This window comes from Silene latifolia, chromosome 2 (genome assembly GCF_048544455.1).
Source record: "Silene latifolia isolate original U9 population chromosome 2, ASM4854445v1, whole genome shotgun sequence".
NCBI classification, from domain to species: domain Eukaryota; kingdom Viridiplantae; phylum Streptophyta; class Magnoliopsida; order Caryophyllales; family Caryophyllaceae; genus Silene; species Silene latifolia.
This window is the reverse complement of record NC_133527.1, coordinates 173,868,303-173,888,725: the sequence shown is the minus strand read 5'-3', so window position 1 is coordinate 173,888,725 and position 20,423 is coordinate 173,868,303. Positions and strand designations below refer to the sequence as shown.

At 39.3% G+C, this 20,423-nt stretch overlaps 2 protein-coding genes across 5 annotated transcripts; one reads left to right on the top strand and one right to left on the bottom strand.

Moving 5' to 3' along the window:
* The first annotated feature begins 451 nt into the window (after positions 1-451).
* LOC141643402 (putative 20S rRNA accumulation protein 4) lies at positions 452-11,254 on the top strand. Of its 4 annotated transcripts, none has more exons than XR_012543689.1 (10): positions 461-756; positions 1,440-1,543; positions 1,621-1,704; positions 1,784-1,869; positions 1,970-2,313; positions 3,204-3,278; positions 4,515-4,647; positions 6,618-6,822; positions 7,352-7,506; positions 10,925-11,254. XR_012543689.1 is itself a non-coding variant. In XM_074452554.1 (9 exons), exons 2-9 carry the CDS (start codon positions 1,451-1,453, stop codon positions 7,436-7,438), a joined length of 1,107 nt encoding a protein of 368 aa, XP_074308655.1. In that variant the 5' UTR covers positions 452-756; positions 1,449-1,450; the 3' UTR covers positions 7,439-7,807. The 4 variants fall into 4 exon arrangements, 2 of the variants coding, with proteins under 2 accessions (XP_074308655.1, XP_074308654.1); XR_012543690.1 differs by having other exon boundaries at positions 10,919-11,254; XM_074452554.1 differs by lacking the exon at positions 10,925-11,254 and having other exon boundaries at positions 452-756; positions 1,449-1,543; positions 7,352-7,807.
* On the bottom strand, positions 7,879-10,894 carry LOC141643400 (alkane hydroxylase MAH1-like). Its single transcript, XM_074452552.1, has one exon. The coding sequence runs from the start codon at positions 10,810-10,812 to the stop codon at positions 9,241-9,243; it is 1,572 nt and encodes a 523-aa protein (XP_074308653.1). The 5' UTR covers positions 10,813-10,894; the 3' UTR covers positions 7,879-9,240.
* Positions 11,255-20,423: the final 9,169 nt, after the last annotated feature.

The following is a 20,423-nucleotide window of genomic DNA, read 5'->3' as shown; positions in this document are numbered from 1 at the left end:
CAGCTAACAAACTCTCATTGACAGCTGTATAGTTAACAATCTCTTGTATATAAGGCATTCTGTAAATATCCTAACTAATTATTCATTTGATCAATAAAACTCACCTTTATTTTGTCTGTGTGTTGAGAGCAAAGCTCAAACTCCATTAATGGAGGTTTATACTTTTATCAAACCAATCTCGAATGATTGGTCATTAAGGCTCTAATGTTGGTATAGGTGTGAAGTATACATGAGATGGAAATAAATAAATTCCCTCAATTAAAAGGTCCTTGGATGAAATTCTCAAGGGTTCAGGTTCAAACCTCTCCAAGAGCAATCTTATGAAGTATTTATGGCTTGAGCCTATACCGTATAGACTTCCAGCCCTATCACTCTCGTCTCTCGGTGACTTATCTGATTTACGTGATTTTGCAGGTTATCAAGTACATGAAATGAACAAAGTGATGGGCCTAGATGATTATTAGGGGGTTTTGGTATGTCCCTTAAGGAGTTAAGGCCCTCAAAATAACAATTATGCCCAATTGCTCTATTTCTGAGTAACGTGTCGGGTCTGACCGGTATTGGACACGGACACGGACACGGACACGGACACGGACACGTTAAACGACAGTAGTTTCCGTTTAGGCGTTTCTCTAGCCGTCAAGCTGTGAACTTATAAAACCTTGGGCACAAAATCAAAGTTCCAATTAATTACTGCATTTCTCAAGTTAACAACCAACCAACATTCCTTCACCAAGCTTCATTCTCTGTGTCCAGGTTTCTTTCTCTCTAATCATTAATTAATGTTTATGCTTTTTTGTTTTGTTTTGCTGACAATTCTGTGTTCTTTTGTAACTGTGACTGTATAATCTTTTTTTTGTGTTTTCGTAGAATTTGTAATTGTTTATGCCAACTAGTTTGTTGCTATTGCATACCAACTGTTCGACGAATTGCCGCAATTGTGCAACGTTCATGTCCTGCTAGTAAATAGTATCGGTCTTGGTTGCAGACTTGCAGTCATGGTATTGGCTGTTGCGGCTTAATCTCACTGGCCAGTATCGCCTCATTGGGAAATTGTGGCCGCACTAGGCTGTAAAACCTTTTTAGAACGCCGCGTTACGCTATTCGGGATTAAGTTAATATTTATGATGACAGTAGTTGGTACTTTTTACTGGAGATGTTTTCATTCAATCTTGTTAAATTTACTGTAGAATTAGTTGCATGGAAAATTCATGGGTCATGTGGGTTCGATTTTCATCAACCTGAACTTGCTGTAAAGGTCTAAATTGCCTTGTTTCCTAAGTGGGTAAGGTTAACCTTTCATAGGAGGAGTTACTCCGATTGTTTTGCAGTAGTCTTTTGAGGCATTGGAGTAATGTTGTCGCTGCATTACGTAAATCAGATTTCTTATTGTAAGGTCTAGGAAATTCACTTTTGTCAATCTTATGCATGACTCCCAGGGAATTTAGCTATGGGAGACGTTACTCTCGGCTTACCTGGTTCTTGGGCTGCTGATAATCAAGAAGCTTCTGATCATTACACAACTAAAGTGGGCGGTCTTCCTGTAAGTCCTTTTTGAGTAATCTAGTTTCCTTCTTCTTTTGGTTCCGTAGTCGTCACTCTGGCTTTCTCTTCTTGAAGGACTGGCCTTTTCCCAGGTCGTCTTTGGCCCCTGAGCTGCTACAGTGCAATACATGTAGAAATACCGTTTGTCTCATTGCACAGGTATATTACAATGGGCTTTATTACCCACTGCATTATTTTTCTTCTTCTTTGAAATAAAAGATGACACCCGTCTCTTTAGGTTTATGCCCCAATCACTACTGCAACAGTGAAGATTGAAGAGCGTGTAATCTATATTTTTGGTTGCACTGATTTACATTGTGGGAGGTATGCTTCGTTCAGACATTTTTAAGCTTGTATGGTTATTGCTTTCAAATAGACATATCAGGACTTGGTTCATCATGTTGCCACTGGATTAAACTTACAGCTGGCGTGCTATTCGTGTTCAGAAGCCGGATAAGGTTGAGGAAATAAACTCTGGCGACTCAGAAAGATCTCAGTCCACTATATCAGACACTTCTACTTCAGTTTCTAAGTGGTGGGATGACTTGCACTCATTTGAACCTGAATCAGAGGAAAGTGGAGAAAAGGATGGCATGGATATGCAGGATTTAGCTAGGGCCCTTTCTGAAGCTGCAACTCTTGCTTCTGGCTCTGGGAAAGGAAAAACCAAAAAAAAAGCTAAAAGGAAAACTGAAATTTCTGCTCAACCTCATCAGTTGGCCGACCCTCCCTTACCCCACAATTTGCGGGAGCCATTGAGGCACTGGGGTAATGTTGTTGTTTTTGTATAAATTCTCTTTGAGATAGCTTTTCCCCATATCTGGACTGAATGGACAAGTACTTGGGAGTTTACCTCATGCTTGCTTGATATTTATTCTGAAGTGCATTAGGAAGATCTATTCTAACCTAGATGCACAAGAGCCCGGAGAAAGCTTAGAGAGTCTTAGACTAACGCGTAATGTATTACTAAAGGTATCACGAGGCATCTGAGTCAAACTACTCCCTCATTTTCACTATGATTCTCCTATAGTCGTATTTGACTTTTTGCAGTCTCCATGGCTACCCCATGACCAAATATTTTTTTTACATTAACTCTCGGTTGAAAATATAATTTTGTGAAAGATTGTTTTATTACTAATGTAGATATTTTTCAAAATTTTTAATATATTTAAGGTCACATTTTGAAACATTGACATAAAATTTTTTAACAAGAAGATCATAGTTTAAGGGAGGGGTTATTTTCTTTGGCATCAATTTAACTGTTGGTATCAGGAGGATAAGGGACTTCACAACCTTCAGTGTTTCCTTGATGTCTTGTTGGCTCTTGTCCCCACCTAGCACTCTTGCCTGATGAAGGTTTTTTTAGCTTTCTTCATTTATGCATTGCTTGATTACAATATTTGGAGTGGGATGGAGGGGAGGGGAAGGGATGGTGAATTGAGCCTTGGTATTCTCCATCCAAATTTTCCAATGTTGTTCCCCTTCCGGTATCTCCAAATCTCCCTATCCAAACACAAGGGTTAATGTCCAACGAAATATCTGGCCTTTATATTTTAGAATATTTTTGGCTGAATGTTCGGTGTTTGACACATTCCTTGCAATACTAATATAATGCTTTTTATTGATTATAATTGTTCTCGTGCACTTGTTTTTTGCAGTGTTACCGTGCTTCTATTTATATTATCAAGAGGATAGATTCAACAATAAGTTGGCGCCTGTAGTTCCAGTTCCAGGTATATCTCTGAGACTATAGACCTCGTACACTGCACGATATATATAAGTTCAATTAATAAGAACTACTCAAAATTTCGTTTAACCGAAACCGAACCGAAAGTTAGACTGATAAAGCCCATTACACGAAATAGATCTAAATCTAAAATAAGAAAAAAAACCCTAACTCAAATTACAAAGCATTCACCCAGTGACAGCTGTGACACATTCTCTCTCAGTCACGCCTCACTCTCACCCCATCTCCCTCACGTCACAAACACCATTGCGCTAGTACGCAACCACCAATCGCCTTTCTGCCGGCCACCCTTCTTTTGCCTCACTGTCACTCACCTTTCGCCATTGCCGCTGCCGTTTGCCTCATCCTTTGTCAGTTCTATTTTCGTCTTTTTCTTTTTTTATGTGTGGTGGTTGGCTGTGGTTATTACTTATTAGTTCCACCGTCCACTATTATAGATATCATCATATCAATGGTTTAGTTTTTGACAAATAATATAAGTTGGCAAATGACAATAACAAGAACGACCACATTCAAGAGCTAGAACTTGACAAATGACTTCATTTAACAATTGGTTGGCAGTTGAGTTTTTAATTTTTTTCTAGTTTCATTTTGGTGATATTGAATTAGATGTGAATTCTGTGATTCTGGGTGTGTTTGATGGTTATTGCGAACCTTTATGTGCAATCAAGAACAAAACAAGAAAAGATGCAGAACCGATTCTGGTTAACCGGTTCACCGAAGCGATAATAACCGGTTGATACCGGTTCGGTTACGGTTCACTTTTTCATGAACCGGTTAACAGGTCTAGTGAACCGAACCCATGAACACCCCTAACTCAAAATATTACCTATGTTTTTTATTCTTATATTTTGGCATGCTCACTTCTCTCTTTAATCTTTCAAAATATATGAATAAATTTTATGAAAGGGACTCATATGAAACATGAAAGCGCATTTCATCATAAATTAAATGGTAAGTATAATCTTAATAATTTTTAAACTAGTATGTTTTTGTAAAATTAAACTCAAAAACTCGCCTAAAAAAACGACGTCGTCATACAAAAAAAAGCGGGAATATTTTTTTTTTTTTTGGCGTGAAGCTAATGATATCATTTTATAAATTTCTCAAATTAATGAAAATTAATGGGTTGCCAATTTACTTAAAGTTCTCATTTGTTTTCTTATTTAGTATGATGCACTTTAAGGGAAATTTTTGATAAACTTGTTATCTTGTTATATAGGGGATGATGATGACATTAACCAGGAAGAGACTTGGGAAAAGGAAAACTATGAGTATGATAAAGCTCTACACGCGGACCGGACTTACCTGAAGTTTAAGAAAAAGATAGATGGATGCCCAAAGCAGTGTCTCAGGTAATGAGTTTACAAAATGATACTATAGAAAAAATTTATGGTGTAGAAACATCTCAATCTCCGCATGATTCTTGTGTTCTATACTATGTTACTCCGACTTCATACATTGTAATCCGTATCCGACACTAGATTATGTTACTCCTACTTCACATTATGGTGCAACTCGTGTCCAACACATTGACACAACTATATGTGTATGACCCTTGGATACTTCCTTATTAGCCATAAAAGCGGCTATCTTATAGAAGCGAATTCTTATATAAGATAGCTGAGTCTGACACCTGGACGTGCACCTGTGTATCTTAGTAACTTCAGTTTTAGTTACTTGGTAATTTATCGTGTTACTTCATTATTAGCCATTTCTATATTTGTATAGAAATGTAATTGAAAGTTTGAACTTTGAAACAGATACCTAAGAGGCTAAGTTCTAGGTTAGAGAAGTTTGCCTCTCCTCCTCAAAAGGGAAGGATAGGGTTAGAGATGGTGGTTGTTTGGTTCACTCTGTTTGACAAGGTTAAAATCTGTTTTTGGTATTTGTCTGTGTGTTTGTCATAGAAGTTTGCCTCCTTTTGTTATATAGAGTATTGGACTATTGCTGGATTTTGTTCTTGCTTCATGACGGGACTGCTTCTGTTACAATGGAGCCAAGAAAGCTGTATGCTTTTGTTCCAAATTATGATGTACTAAAACACAAAGGTTCACTAAAATGCTTGCACATCTTTCCATTAGAAGTAGTAGTCATTTGTAGAGGCGGAGCCAACACTTCCTACTTGGGAGGGGCGAGATGTTAAGGCCGTGGCGCCAAAATGTGATCATTATGTGAAGATTTTAAAGATAATCACGGACTCGTTTAACCGCATTTTGAGTCAATATTTGCCACATTTAGCAAAGTTGGGCGGGTACATGCAATAGTGCAACCGTAATCGAAACTGAAATTTATGTTAGGATTGACATGTGACCTTTTACATTAATTCCATTGCTTACATAGTTACATCTATTCCACTGTAGCACTTTCATTGACTGATAAGTTAAGGTACAACATATTAGTGTGTATATGTGTACACATACTAGAAAATCACCCCAAAAAACAATCCCCTATGCATATATTCAATCCCTTATGCTGGTATATACGGTCACCCTTAGCCCCTTAGGACATGCATCCTAAGTAGAAGTGGCAATCGGGTCAGTCGGGTCGGGTCAAGCCGGGTCGGGTCATATCGGGTTCGGGTCATGTCGGGTCAGCCACCCCTTTGGGTCGGATCGGGTCGGGTTCAGGTCATTATCGGGTCGGGTCATTCGGGTAAACGATGTATCGGGTCGGGTCGGGTTTGGGTCGGGTCATTATCGGGTCTAGTCATTTCGGGTCAAATGATGTATCGGGTCGGGTCGGGTTTGCGTCGGGTCATACCGGGTCCGGTTACTTTATCACATTACTTCAATTTTTGACCATTAAATTTTGTTTTTAAGCATTATTTGGTTTAATTACTTTATTATTAAGTCAAACATAACAATCTAATTACAAAATCACTTTCATTTTGAGCAATATTAAGCTTAAGTATAGGATCGGGTCAATATCGGGTCGGGTCTGGTCTGGGTCGGGTTCAGGTCACTGATCATCGAGTCAAGTCGGGTTACGGGTCGTCATCGGGTCGGGGCGGGTCGGTTTCAGATGACTGATCATCGGGTCATGTCGGGTTACGGGTCATCATCGGGTCGGGTCGGTTTCGGGTTGCAATATTCTTGGGTCGGGTCATTCGGGTCGGGTCAGACTTGTCAGCTCTAATCCTAAGTACTAGGACTAAAACTGAAGGGGAAAGAACTGTCAGATTTGCTGTTATGTGAATGTACTCAATCTCTAAAGATCTTGTTAATCGTTGTTCTATTTGTATTTGTAGAAATAATTTGATTTTTTTCCCAGAAAATGGTAGTTATATGTGAATGTACTCAATCTCTAAAGATCTCATCATCAGGTATTCTTTTGGAGGGAAGCCTCTATTGGCTACTGGAGTTGTTAGCGAATCTAGATCGTGTAACCTATGTGGTGAATCCAGGCATTACGAAATGCAGCTCATGCCTCCGTTAGTTTATTTTTTACTGGAAGGAGCTACTGGAGTGCAAAGAGAGTTGCTAGATAACTGGAATTGGATGACCCTTATGGTATATACATGTTCAAAGGTAAGAATAATGGCTATGCAATCACTAATGTTATCTTTGTTTTAAGAAGAGAACACTCTTGCTATCATTTTCTATAGATGCCTTCTAGATGAATTGATAAAACCATAATTACCATACCGGCATGGGAGTAGTAACCAGTGAGTGACTGGCAGTCTTGCACTTCTAAAGGCAAAGTGGGTGGAGGAAAGTTCAGATTGAAACTTCACCAGAAATCCCTGTCAACTGCCAACTAGTAGATATAGGTTATTTTAGTGTGAAATCCTACATATCCATCACTGTTACCAATTATGAGGTCTGGTACTCAGTAATTATATGGTACATAACTACATACTCGGTAATATTTCTTTAGTGTGTTCTTCACTTCTACATGTTTAATATAAGAGTATAAGACACACGGACAATGCTAGGGTGGTACTGAATTTCGTTACGCCCCTCTCACATGCCCTTATTTCCCCATCCCCAATATTTTTTCTTTATGTTGCCATCTTGGTGCTTAACCCTTCTAATATTGGGTTTGTGGCTCTACCAGAGCTGCTTTCAGAAATCAGATCAAGAAATAACTAACAGAAATGGCTGGACTGTGGTGGAAGAGACTATCATAGCACAGTTCGAATAACCTCCGAGAAGCACTTCCCCGACGAGGAGCACAGTTCAAATATCCTCTGATACACACTTCTCGACGAGGTTACTTATCTTGATCTATACAACATTCTGTTTTCCAATTCTTTGTTTTCCTTGTTCCACTTAATAGCTGCTTAGCATGGGATCAGCATGTGTGGAAAGCTAAAAACCTGTGGAAAAGAAAACTGATTATGCATATGAATCAGTTAGTTTTTTTTTGGGATACTCTTTTTTTTTTTCTTATCTGCCTACTTAGTTCTTTCCTCGATCCTTAATTCAACTCATGTTATATCTGATCTTACTGTTTGGGATGCCAATATATTTAATGGCTGATCAGCTACCCTAAGCTGTTTGGTACAAGCCACAAGGGTCAGGGTCTTGGAGTACCATACTACCATTGAGTACTTTATACGCATTGGTCACTCTCTAGTTTTCACATCAGACAAAGATTATGGCTCAATTGAATTAGAATAATAGGCTTTTAGATTTGTCATCATGGTCCTTTGTGGAACATGAATGGAATAAAATCATTTGAATTCTTGGTTTGGTACTAACCGCACTTAAATCCTTGTGTCATGTATGACACAAAACTCATTGTTGATGAGACAAGTAGTGCTGCAAATGATAAACAAAACTTCATCTGTAACATCAAACCCTAAAACAGCTCCAAGTCATAAGCTAAAAGCGCACATTGACATCTATACTAGCTAGATTGTAGTACCCTAGGAGCAGCCGACTCGAAGATGCGCGTTTCAGGGCATGACCTTTTATTCTTATAGCAGGTTCTTTGTAACAAAGGGCTAATCAGTTTGATATAGTCCTTTTGGTGTGGTGCTTTCTCGATCAATTGAAAAATGGCTTAGAGAATCTGGGGTTGTATTAAACTTCCCTTGTCAGGACTGGGGAGCACCCATCTCTTAACAGGCAGTGGTGTCTCGGCGAGAGAGAAACTCTAGACTCGTTATTCTCTTTCCAAACAGTGAGTCAGTGAGTGACATGTAAAATATGAAAGCTAGGCATATGGAATTCCAGGCAACCATGACCTTCAATGAGAGATTATAGCCTGGTTTATTTATCTACTAGTTGCTTTTATTTAACCAAGTGTTTGCTGACAAGTGCTAGGTTTGGAACCCTAATACATGAAAATAGTTTATTTTCAGTAAGTATAGGCTATCTCATTTTAAAAATCAATGTTATCCATAATACCTCTGACTAATCTGTCTAGCGTCAAGTTTTGACTTCAGAAAAACCCCATTCTTGGGTTTATTTGTTGTTCTAGATCGCACGGCCACGAGCTAGGTAAGAGTTTGTGGCAATATTCAAATCAACAAATAGTTTAAATTCATATTTTTTTAACCATCATTATAATCATATAAATATTGCTCTGTACTAATTTTATTTTTGTTAATTACTCGACTCCAAATTTGTTATCATAAGATATTTTCTTATCTATTGAGTTGAACGCTACTTTAAAGTTTTACTTTTACTGAAAATAGTATTTCTCTTGATAGAACGTCTCCCATTACAATAGTGTGAGACGTAACCTTAACAACTACGGGGTAAAAACCATCACAAAGGAAAAAAAAGAGAAGCTAAAAATACAAACAATATATGGAAGGTCTTACAATAAGCTTAGTTTGAGACCTTGTCATATTGCAACTTACTTTATATTTGAAAATAGAAACTGAATTAATATTTTTATGATTTTCAAAATAATAATTAAAAAAAAATCTTTGCTTTTTAGCTTGCACTTCTCACACTTCAACACAAGTTCAAATTACAATTACAACAAGATAACTACTTTATAGCAGTACAATTCATAGAACTCCATCGATTGCTAACTTTAACCTTCAACCCATGCTTCATATGAAGAATAACTGATACATCTAGTTCTGCTGCATGGCTTTCATTAACCAGCTTAAACTCATAGTTATGGATCAAAGTCGCACCAACCATCTTCATTTGAGTAAATGCCACCTCCTTTCCTAGACAAGTCCTTGGGCCGGCATTGAAACACAAGAACTTATATGGTGGCTCATACTTGATCTTCCCTTGCTTTGTGATCCATCTCTCTGGCTTGAACTCCAAGCAATCTTCACCCCATATGCCTTTCATTCTTGCCATTGCGTATAGTGAAAACACGATTTTCATCTCGGGAGTGACATGATGGCCACTTGGTAAAGTGTCTGGTTTTAATGGTGACTTGTGTTGAAATGGGACAGGAGGGTATAGCCTTAGTGACTCACAAAATGTTGCATGTAGATATGTTAGGTTCTTTGCTTCCTCTTCTTTGAACACATGCCATTTATTGGCTTCATCACTAAATGCCATATTTTTTCTTAGCTCTTCTGTTATCTTCTCTTTTACTCTAGGGTTTTGTGTTACGAGCCAAATGAACCATGTTAGAGCTGAACTAGTTGTGTCTCTCCCTGCTAACATTAGGTTTAAAATGGCGTCTCTTAAGAATTTGTCATGTTTGGTGTTGATCCCTCCAATTTCATGAGCATCGCCTGTAATGAACGTTGTTAAGAGATCGACCCCACCCTCTTGCTCATCGTGGATCTGTAACGAGGAAGTTTTTCTTTTATTAGACTCGAGTTCTTGACGCTTCATCGATACAATATTATCAATGAAATGATCAAGAATTTTCCAAGCTTGGCTTAGACTTTTTTCATGTCCTATGCCAAGTTTTTTTTCCAACCTCCAAATATTTTCAGGGATGACATGGCGGATGGCTATGGCTTCCTCTGCATCATCTAGGGCCTTAGAGAAGGGCACATCTTGAAATTCAGTGGTTAGGCAACCGGGATCATGTCCAGTGACTAGCAAGCATGTAGTGTCAAATGTGAGCCTTTGGAACACATCTTGCAAGTCTATGACAAGGTTGTCTTTAGAAGCAGCTTGGAGAATAGGAACTAGTCCATTCTCAACCTTGTCATAAGTTACCTTAACTAAAAATTTCATGAATGTTCGATGGTTAATCAAAGAACGCGTAATCTTCCTCTGAAATTTCCACAAATCTCCATCTGAGTTAAAAATCCCGTCCCCTAAGATATCGAAAATCCTAGAGAACTCATCTCCCTTGGGATAATTTGCGAAGTTGGTGCTCATGATGTATTGGATATTTGTAGGATCAACTGTAAGAAATAGGTCCATATTTGCAAACCATGGACCTTTGAATAAGAACGTACAGTTTGTGGCTTGCAAAATGTCGAAACAACGGTTATGAACACGAGGAAGGTGAACCAAAAGACTTGGCAACATTCCTAGGAAAGGCCAATTCCATGGAAGGCCATTTCTTGTCAAGTAGCAAGTGACAAAGAAACATATAATAGCAAGAAAAATTTCGGGATATTGTATATATCCCATTTTGTAGTGATGAGTGCAAAAATGTTGTCTTAAGAGTAATGTTTGGTTGATTGGATATGTGAAAAACTCCCGTGCTTTTATAGATGGGGCTAACATCTTTTTTTAGGTACAGTTTGGTAGAGTGTCTCCCTTTCTCAGTGGAGTACAAGATTGTAAGACAGATCAATTTTTGGCATGGAAATATGAAAGCAGATAGAAGTACAGCAGATGGCTTTTTTTAATATATACGGGCATACCGCACCTCTTAGATTCTGAAAAAAATGGTTAGATGCTGTATTTCTGAACGCATTTTTCATCCTGGGCCTTTTGGTAAACAACTTCTATGTATTTCTTACATAGAAGTAAAGTTGCACTCTTACGAGCCCCCTTATTCGTGAGATCGGATTAATGTTTGGTTTTGTTGTTGTGGGAATAGGTGGAGTAATATTATGCATGATGGTAACCTATCTGCGTTACATGTTTGGCTACTCTAGTAAGTCACTAAATCATTGGATAGCACTGGAGTATTCTGATTAGTGAGGTACCTACTAGAGTATATTTACATAATAAGGAAAAGAGTAAATAGTTTACCGGAGGGTAATCGGGTTTGGTGCATACAAATGTTTCTCATGAAGAAAGTTATGTCAATGAAGTATTAATTTACAAAATAAGTCGAACAATATCTCTAATATCAATAGTAGAATGATGTAAGGCGTTGATGTCACGCTCTTGCAAATGAAAAAACCCGAACTTTGGAGGGGTTTATTCATTAAGTTGCCGTTAGTATGTCCATTGTCAATTTTTTTCCTGGAATTACAATGTGGTCAGAAATGTTTAATACCCTCGAGACCTCGTGGGTTGAATACTGTCAAATGGTGACGACGACTAAGGAAGGTAGTTTAGTTAGTTGTTCTTGTTCCTCTACTCTTGTTTTTTGAAAAGTAAGCAGGATTTATTGCAAGAAGCAATATCAGTAAATAGCAGTTAGTATACTTCTGGTTCACATTGTAAGCAGGAGGGTTCACTTTTAGGTGACCTAGTTAACGATATTGCTCATCTAATGTTTTTAAGGTTTTAATTAGTCCATAATTAGTGGGTGCAACTGAAACTTGCCTTCTTGCATCACCATTTTTACCTACTACCAACTCCTATATTTTATCTGCATTGTGATTTGATATCTTTGATAAATATGGTTTAACATTCCTTATCTTGAGGACTTTATCTTCTATGGTTTCATGTCCTGTGACTGAGGTGTTGGTTACTGAAGCTGGTTTAGCTCAGTGGTTAAGGCGGAAGGTGTTAGTAATTGAAGTTGTTTTAGCTTAGTGGTTAAGGCGTAAGTATTCTGAATAATATAGGTCCCAAATCCTAGACCCGACAAAACTGACTCGACTCAAGATTGACCCGTAACCCGAATTAACCCAATCAATATAACTCGACTGAATGTTTATTGTTCTACATAGTTAATAATCCCTAAATAACTTGGTAATAACCGACCCGGAACTGACCGGAGCTCGAATTGACCCCGCTTGACCTGATCTGCTTTGAATTCTGTTAAATTCGTAAATGACCCGTTTCCCAGATCTACCAAGTCCCCTTAGAATTCTAAATTGTAATGCCTTTATGACTCTCATTTGAGTAATTGCCATCTATATTGGCATTTACATTTCATAATTAGAAAAGTATAATCATTTCACTCAAGTAGCCTAGGGGATAGTTTATTTAGTTTTTATTTAGTTCTTTTGTTGGAAAAATAAAAAGTAAAAATGAGGCTTAATGCGTGAAATAGTGTTAATCTCAATTTTCCCCAAATTGGTGATCAAAGGGAACTTGTATTAAGCCTAAAGTCAATTTCAGAATGTGGTGGGCAATGGACAATTTTCTTATTTCCTTGATAATTTCTTGCATAATCCCCTCTTAATTTCCTATCTAATTTCGAAATAGGGAGACAATGTCTCATAATTTCTTGCAATGCACAAAATATATGCTCAACTTTCAATGTATTTTTAAATTTGTAGCATGGATTGTTCCTTCTAAGACGAGTCAAAAGCATAATTCATATCAGTCGACTCCAAGTCATTTTGAGATCAACGCTCCGATGTTGTTGCCCAAGCCACTGTCACTGGGTGTTTAGACTATATTAATAAAAATGAAAATTCTATGACGTGTATTAAGCATTTTGCTGTATACGTAACACAAAATCCCCATTTCCTAAAAGAAAGAAAACAAATACCCGAAATGAAAAATATCATAAGAAAATAAAAACAGACTCCAGAAACGAACAAAGCGATGGGCCTGCTTCATTTTGAGCCCTACTGTTGTTTCTAGCCATTAATGGGTCATAATGTTACTCCCTCCTTTCAACTCCACATTACATGTATTTCTTTTTCGTCCATTCAATTCCACATTGCACTTTTCCTTATTTGGTTGTACTTTTATTACTATAATACCATAATTCACTATTAAGACCCACAAATTACACAAAATCTGAACACTTTCTATCCATTTGTTGTACTTTTAATACTATAATATAGTTTTCTTAATATTTGTGCATAAAACATATATGCAAAGTGGAGTTGAATGGAGGGAGTATCATTTTGTGGCCTCAAAATAACAATCTGTGGACATGGCCCACCTGCAAGCCCAGCCAATCTGTGGACATGCAGCGGTCTTTTGAAAGCCACGCTCGGCGGCGTAAAAAATGCTTTCGACCGGATCGCTTTAGATCGGTCGGTTTCGTTTCGGTAAAGGTCTCGAAACGATTAGAGATGTTCGGAGTCGCCACCAAGCATTTGTGGGATGCTTGGAACCCGTTCGAATCTACTTTATACCTAGGTCAACCAAGGCAAAAAGCGGTGTTTGACATAAGTACTAAAGATAAGGACTCGTCCCCCTTTTAGCATTCTGTGCCTAAAATGACTCTCGTGTGCCCTGGATAAGGTCATCCACTATCCAAAGGTTCTGAGTAAGGGGTGAGGGTACGTATTGGGAAGCCCTTTAATCTGACATCCAATCCCGCCCGCGTTAGCGACCTCTACTGATCGATCGTGGTTGTTTAAGTGCAAGAGTTGATAAAACGGTAAATGCATGAATGCACATCCAAAAGTGTTAACCTAACATGTGAGCTTTCTAAGTCGGTTTGTTAATCCAAATATCAAGCATAAGATGTCAAGTTGGATTTAGATTGATTTACATGTGAAAACGGAAATTAAACATCCATTTACCAAGTTCAGGTTATGATGCTTAACACGATCCATTTATTGAAAAAGGGTGTCAAATGACAAAGTGTAAAAAAACGTAAACTTGTCAATCTGATCCGTCACGTATTCGGATCGACCGTAATCGGGATCGTCCTAGACAAGTACCAAAATGGGACAGAACAGCGCCAGGCAGCCCTGTTAAGGCGCGAGCCTATTGGCGAGATAAAGGGCTTTGCCCTGGTTTTGAAAGGTGGAAACAGACGGCCGCTTGGGGCGCGAGCCATGAGCCGACCTAAGGGGGCGTCTCCTGGTTCTTGAAAAGGTTGCTTAAAACCGTATTTGTGATTAAATAATTTGCAAGTATTGTTTGCACGACTCGGAATAATTACTATTGTGTTAGTAACATTCGTTGTCGGATTTGCATGTTTGAAAGGTATAGTTTACGAATAAAAATGTAAAATGTTTGATATGAACTAAATATGTTAAGTTCATTTATTTGTAATTAGTCAAGTTTGTCATCGTACTCGGATTAAACCGACATGGTATAAAGAACAAAGGATGATTATGGATTATGACTAATATGTTTACAAGTGTAAATAAATGAGAAAAATGGTAAATAAAGAAAAGGGTGTTAAAATACCCATTAAATGTAATTAACCAATAATATCATCGAGTCACGGAATAATCGTCATGGTATAAAGAACCAATGATGATTTTTGTAATGGTCAAAATATTTGTCATAAAAATGATTTGAAAGGGTAAAAACCGTAAAAGGAAAGGAGTAACAACAAAAGAAAGTGTTGAAGGAAAGACGAACTCAAACACGGATGAGTCTGACCCAGACACCCGCAAGAGGCGCGAGCCTCCCTGCATAGCAAGGAGCTCCTGTCTCAGGCCAAAACTCGGTTTTGGCTCGTCTAACCTATATTTGAATCGTGTTATGCATTGTTCATGCATATAAACTCATAAAAACAGTAAAGACATTAAATGAGTGAGATATTTACACCCTCAAACTTACGTATTTTGATGTTTGCGTGGTAGACGACTTTAGAGACGATTTTCTCGTTGTGACTACTCGCGATAAAAGAAGTTTAAAAAGAGTGCCTTAAAAAGGATTTGGTTTTGAAAATATGTTAATTAAAACATGTTGATTGATGAATTGAGTTGGTCAAATGGGTCGGTGAAATGCACGGCGACTGTACCAAACAAAATGTGTAAGGCTTGTGTTTACGATCGGTAGGTCGTAAACTCGTGTCGATTTTGTGACTTAGGAAGTCGAGTCTAGAAGTTTAAGGGAGAAGGAGGGGGCGGACTCTCGCGTGAGGTTTGTAGTGTGTGATGGTTGGTATTTATAGAGAATGTGGGATGGTAGGTCGGTTGTGTTTGCTTAGAGGCTAAGCAGACACCTGCTTTAGGCGCGAGCCACCTAGTGATACAAGTGGGTGTATTGTCCCTTTCAATTTGGACGTGGCCAATTCTCCATCCATTGTTGATATGTGGCATTCATATAAGATGTCGTGTAATAATATGGGCATCTAATAAGATGATTTTGGTGTTACTTGAGGTAGGTAATTTGTGTCTTTGACTCGGGTTTGACCCGTGTGAGTCGGGATTTGAATTTCGAGTCGGTTTTTTGCTCGGTATCGGTTTTGACTATAATTAGGGTCATTTTAATGGAAATGACATGATGAAGACATTTATGGCATTATTTTTAACATTCGAGATTTGGTTTAACTCGGGTTGACTCAGGTTGACTTGAATTGCGGGTTTCTGAGTCGGTTTTGGATCCGAAGACGGTTTTAACTCTAAATAGTGTTATTTTAATGCAAATGAAGTTAGAAAACTTTTGAAATCATTTTTCATATCCGAGTAGTGCATTAAATTGTCTCATGTATAGCCAATCCACGCACGCATATCAAAAACACGTTATAGTCCGATCATCATCGGGTGGTTTTTGGAAGGTGCGGAATCTTCGGGTATCTCTGAGCCCCCACTTTGACTGAGGCTTGAACAGGGCGAAAGTCAAAGTATGATCTCCAGGTCAATCGAAGATTACAACCTGAAGACCATTGCGACGTCGAGGCGACTCAAAAAGGTTTGAGCCAAGGACCTGCCGTCGGGAAGGGCGACGTCGAGGCGACTCTGGGATTCGAGTCAAGGACCTGCCGTCGGGAACAGTTTAGAGTTTGTCGACTTTCGGTTCGGGTCGTTTAAAGTCCATTAGACTACGTATAAAGGCTCGCCAGCCATAAGAAGGAGTCATACCTGAGGCATCTTCGGGATACGTCCTTGAATCTTTTGCGCACAAAGGTTTGCCAGCCGGTGTTGAAGGTGGTGCGTTTTGAAGCTCGCCAGCCATAGGAAGGAGTCATATCTGAGGTATCTTCGGGATATGTCCTTGAATTGTTTCCGCGCAAAGGCTCGCCAGCCATGTTGAAGGTCGAATGATCGACTGTGGGAAATAGCCTGGGACATCGTGCTTATTTCAAGATATTGTCTGGTAATGACTTCCAATCAGGTTGACGTTGATAGGTTCGGCTAAGGAGCGACGAACTTTAACTTGCTGGGGGTCCTAAATGAACTCCGTGGGGAAAAAATCATCTAGGCAAGGCTCTTTGGAAAACCATTTAGGGAGAGCGTTGCGTCGGGATCATGAACGACATTGCGAGGATATTTGAAAGACCCGTGTGACATCTATTTGAAAATCGGCACTTGCTGGGGAGTTAGAAACTTCTCAGGACTCGCTGGGGATATGAGTTGCTGCTCGCTGGGAGGTAGCGTATGCCATGTAATTGATGTGGCTGAACCCCTTGGACTTGACGGGTCGCCGTTTGTTGGGAAGAACCCAATACTTAGTTGGAGTGCGTTTGTCTTCTCAAGATTATCTGCAGGGTTAGTGACCACACAAATCTGCAGTTGCATTGACAAGCATGTAGCACGCAAACGTACAAGCACATAAGCATGTATGCAATTAGCATGTAATATCCCGCGTGAGGGGAGATAGGATTTTTGAAAGTTGTGAAGCTTAAAGGCGAGTCTTGTTACTCGTAGATCTGTAATTTAATAGATTGGAGACACGTGGCTGTTGGGACACTGACTCACACAGACGCATACCGACAGACTGACAAACAGGCGGCCGTGAACGTGATGTAAATGGCAGTGTCAACAGAACATGAGGGTGACTCTGACAGACTTTGCACATGTAAGTGCAAGTCCTAGCCAAGAAAGGGTGACAACGCGTATCAAATCCCCGAGGTAGAAGGTTCGCTTGGCTGGGGAACATGAATTGATTATTTTCTTCAGACATCTTTGCCTCCGTTTGCTTGTTGGAGATCCCTTCTCGAGGTATGATGATTCGGAGAGCAGAACCAAGACCTTGTCGTCGTCCGAACCGAGCACTAGGCTATGGGGAGTTTTATTTTAGACTGTAGTTGAGACTCAAAAGATGTTTGAGGACAAAGGACGGGTGGCGTCTTGAAAGAGAAGCCCCCAGAGTCAGAAGACTGGAATTTGGCAAAATAAGGAATGAGTGACGTCTTAAGGAAGAAGCCCTAGTAAAGAGATTAATTTTTGTAGCTGGATGGACTGCTTTTGAGGATTGATGTTGATGGTTGAGATTGAGATGGGTGTGCGGTTGTGTCCTTGTTGGGGGACTGCCTACGTATTCGCGTGTTTGCGAAATGAAACCAAGTCGTAGTTCTGAACTAGTAATTGAGGATTGAAAATTGGAAGGGAAGTGAAAGGAGTATGCGGTTGTGCCCTTGTGATAGGACTGCCTACGTATTCGCGTGTTTGCGAAATCAAACCAGATCGTAGTTCTAAACTGTGTGTGCAATGGGTTGCAAATTGAAGGTTTGAAAATTGAATGTGTGTGGTTATGTGGTTGTGCCCTCGTAATAGGACTGCCTACGTATTCGCGTGTTTGCGAAATCAAACCAGATCGTAGTTCTGAATGTGTGTGCCTAAGCGAGTTGTTAGGACCTTAAAGTGATTTTGAGGGGTATGGTTGTGTCCTTGAAGGACTGCCTACGTATTCACGTGGTGTGAAATCAAACCAGATCGTAGTTCTGAATGTGTGCATAAGCGAGTTGTTAGGACCTTAAAGTGTGAGGTTCACGACGGTAAATTCCGTTTGATGACTCATCTGAATGTGTGCCTAAGCGAGTTGTTAGGACCTTAATGTGAGAGAGTCACGATGGTAAATTCCATTTGGTGACTCGAAAAATTGATTTGAGAGAATTCCCCTCGATCATGAATCGAAGAGGTCTAATTTGTAAAAATATTCCTTATCATGTGAGCACACTAAAAAGTGGACCCTAAGGGCAGATTAGGTATGTCCTGTTCTCGGTAGCAAAGCATTCGAGGACTCCGTATCTGGGTCAGGGTGAAAATGGCTTCGACATTAGGGAATGTGGAGCTTGGTAATAATAAGTTTGCTTGACAGATAAAAATCTAGAGTTAAGGGTCACGACGGTGAATTCCGTTTGGTGACTCGAAAGTTGATTGGAGAGAAATACCTCTTGATCATGAATCGAAGAGGCATAGCTAGTGGAAATGTTTCTTGTTGTGTGAGCACACTAAAAAGTGGACCCTAAGAAAGCAATGTTTTTTTTGAAGACTCTGAATTTGGGTCAAGGTGGAAATGGCTCCAGCATTTTAGAAATGTGAAGCTTGGTAATAAAAGGGCTGTTTGACAGATAAAAATCTGGAGTTTGTATTTTGTGGTGTTTAGGCCGGTGGGTTGCGGCTTGTAATGTGGTGCGGAATGGGGTTTCCGGCTTGATGTGGCCTGAGCCGGAAATGGTTGGTAAATGTGGGATCAGAATCCCATGTCTGGACCTTAAAGGTTAAGGTGTGATATTACGACCTTGAGGAGAATCCTCAGAATCCTAGATAGGTCTCTCTGTAGCAGTCTCTAGAAGAACTTAGGGGTGAAGCGATGTTGGTTATGATCTTGAGGGGAATCCCTAAGATCCTAGATGGGTCTCCCTGTAACAGTCTGTTGAAGGATTTAGGGGTGAAGCAGTTTTGGTTGAGGTTTTAGAATTTGGGGTTTTGGACGTGTCGGTCCGGGATTTGGTGTGTTGGACTTGTTGGTCCTGGGCTTTTGGACTTGTTGGTCCTGGTCTCCTGGACTTGGTATTTTGGACTCATGGGTCCTGGGCTTTGGACTTGTTGGTCCTGGACTTTATATGTTGGACTCATGGGTCCTGGGCTTTGGACTTGTTGGCCCTGGAGATTGGATGTTGGTGTTGGACTTGTTGGTCCGAAGTTTGAAAAGTGACGGTTTAATTCCGTTATTTGAAATTGTTGGAAAATAACGAATTTGAATTTCGCTATTTCATTTTTTTGAAAAGTGACGGTTTTGAATTTCGTCGCTTGAAATTGTGGGAAAATAGCGAATTTGAATTTCACTATTTCGTTTTTTGAATGGGATGGTTTTTAATTCCGTTGTTTGGAATTGTGAAAATAGTGAATTTGAATTTCACTATCTTGTTTTTGATTTGAAATTGACGGTTTTATTTCTGTCGTTTGAAATTTGTGAAAATAACGAATTTGAATTTCACTATTTTGTTTTTTTGATTTGAAAATGACGGTTTTAATTTCCGTCGTTTGAAGCTGGTGAAGATAGCGAATTTGAATTTCACTATCTTGTGTTTTTTAATTTGAAAATGACGGTTTTAATTTCCGTCGTTTGAAATTTGTGAAAATAGTGAATTTGAATTTCACTATCTCGTTCTTGTTTTGGCTTTTGCCTTGGCTTTCGCTTTGGCTTTGGTTTTTGCCTTTGTTTTGGCTTTGGCTTTGGCCTTGGGATGAATTGCTTTTGGCTTTGGTCTTTTGCTTTGGCCTTGAGCTATGACTTTGGGTGAATGGATATTGGCTTGGGCCTTTGATTTTGGCCTTTCGCTTTAGCTTTGCTTTGAATATATTGGTTTTTTGCCGTCCTTCATTCAAGGAAGGTAGAGGTGCAGACGGGGATGTACCTTTTGGTGAGAGGTTGATATTTGGTGATGGGATGTTTTTGTGGGGAATGGGCTTGCCTTCCGTCATTGATCATGAACAAGGAAATGTTCTGGTTTGTTATCTAGGTTCGTCGTAGGATCCCTTTGATAGAAGCTCGTTCTAAATCGGGTGCTAATGAAAAATTTCTATTGCCAGACATGGAATAGGTACAGAAATGGAGACGGAGTTTCGAATCCTCTGCTTACTCGGTACGGAACGTCACTCGAGTATACTCACATTGAATTGGAACATATTGTTTCTTTTAAATCAATTCTCAAATCAATTCTCGTTGTCAGCGGGAAATGGTAAAGGGGAGAATATATGATAGATGGAAATCGTGCTTTTATTTAGATAAATAAGATGTTAGCACAGACTCGATGAATACATGTGAATCATGGGGACAGCCCCCAGTTTGTCACTTAGGAA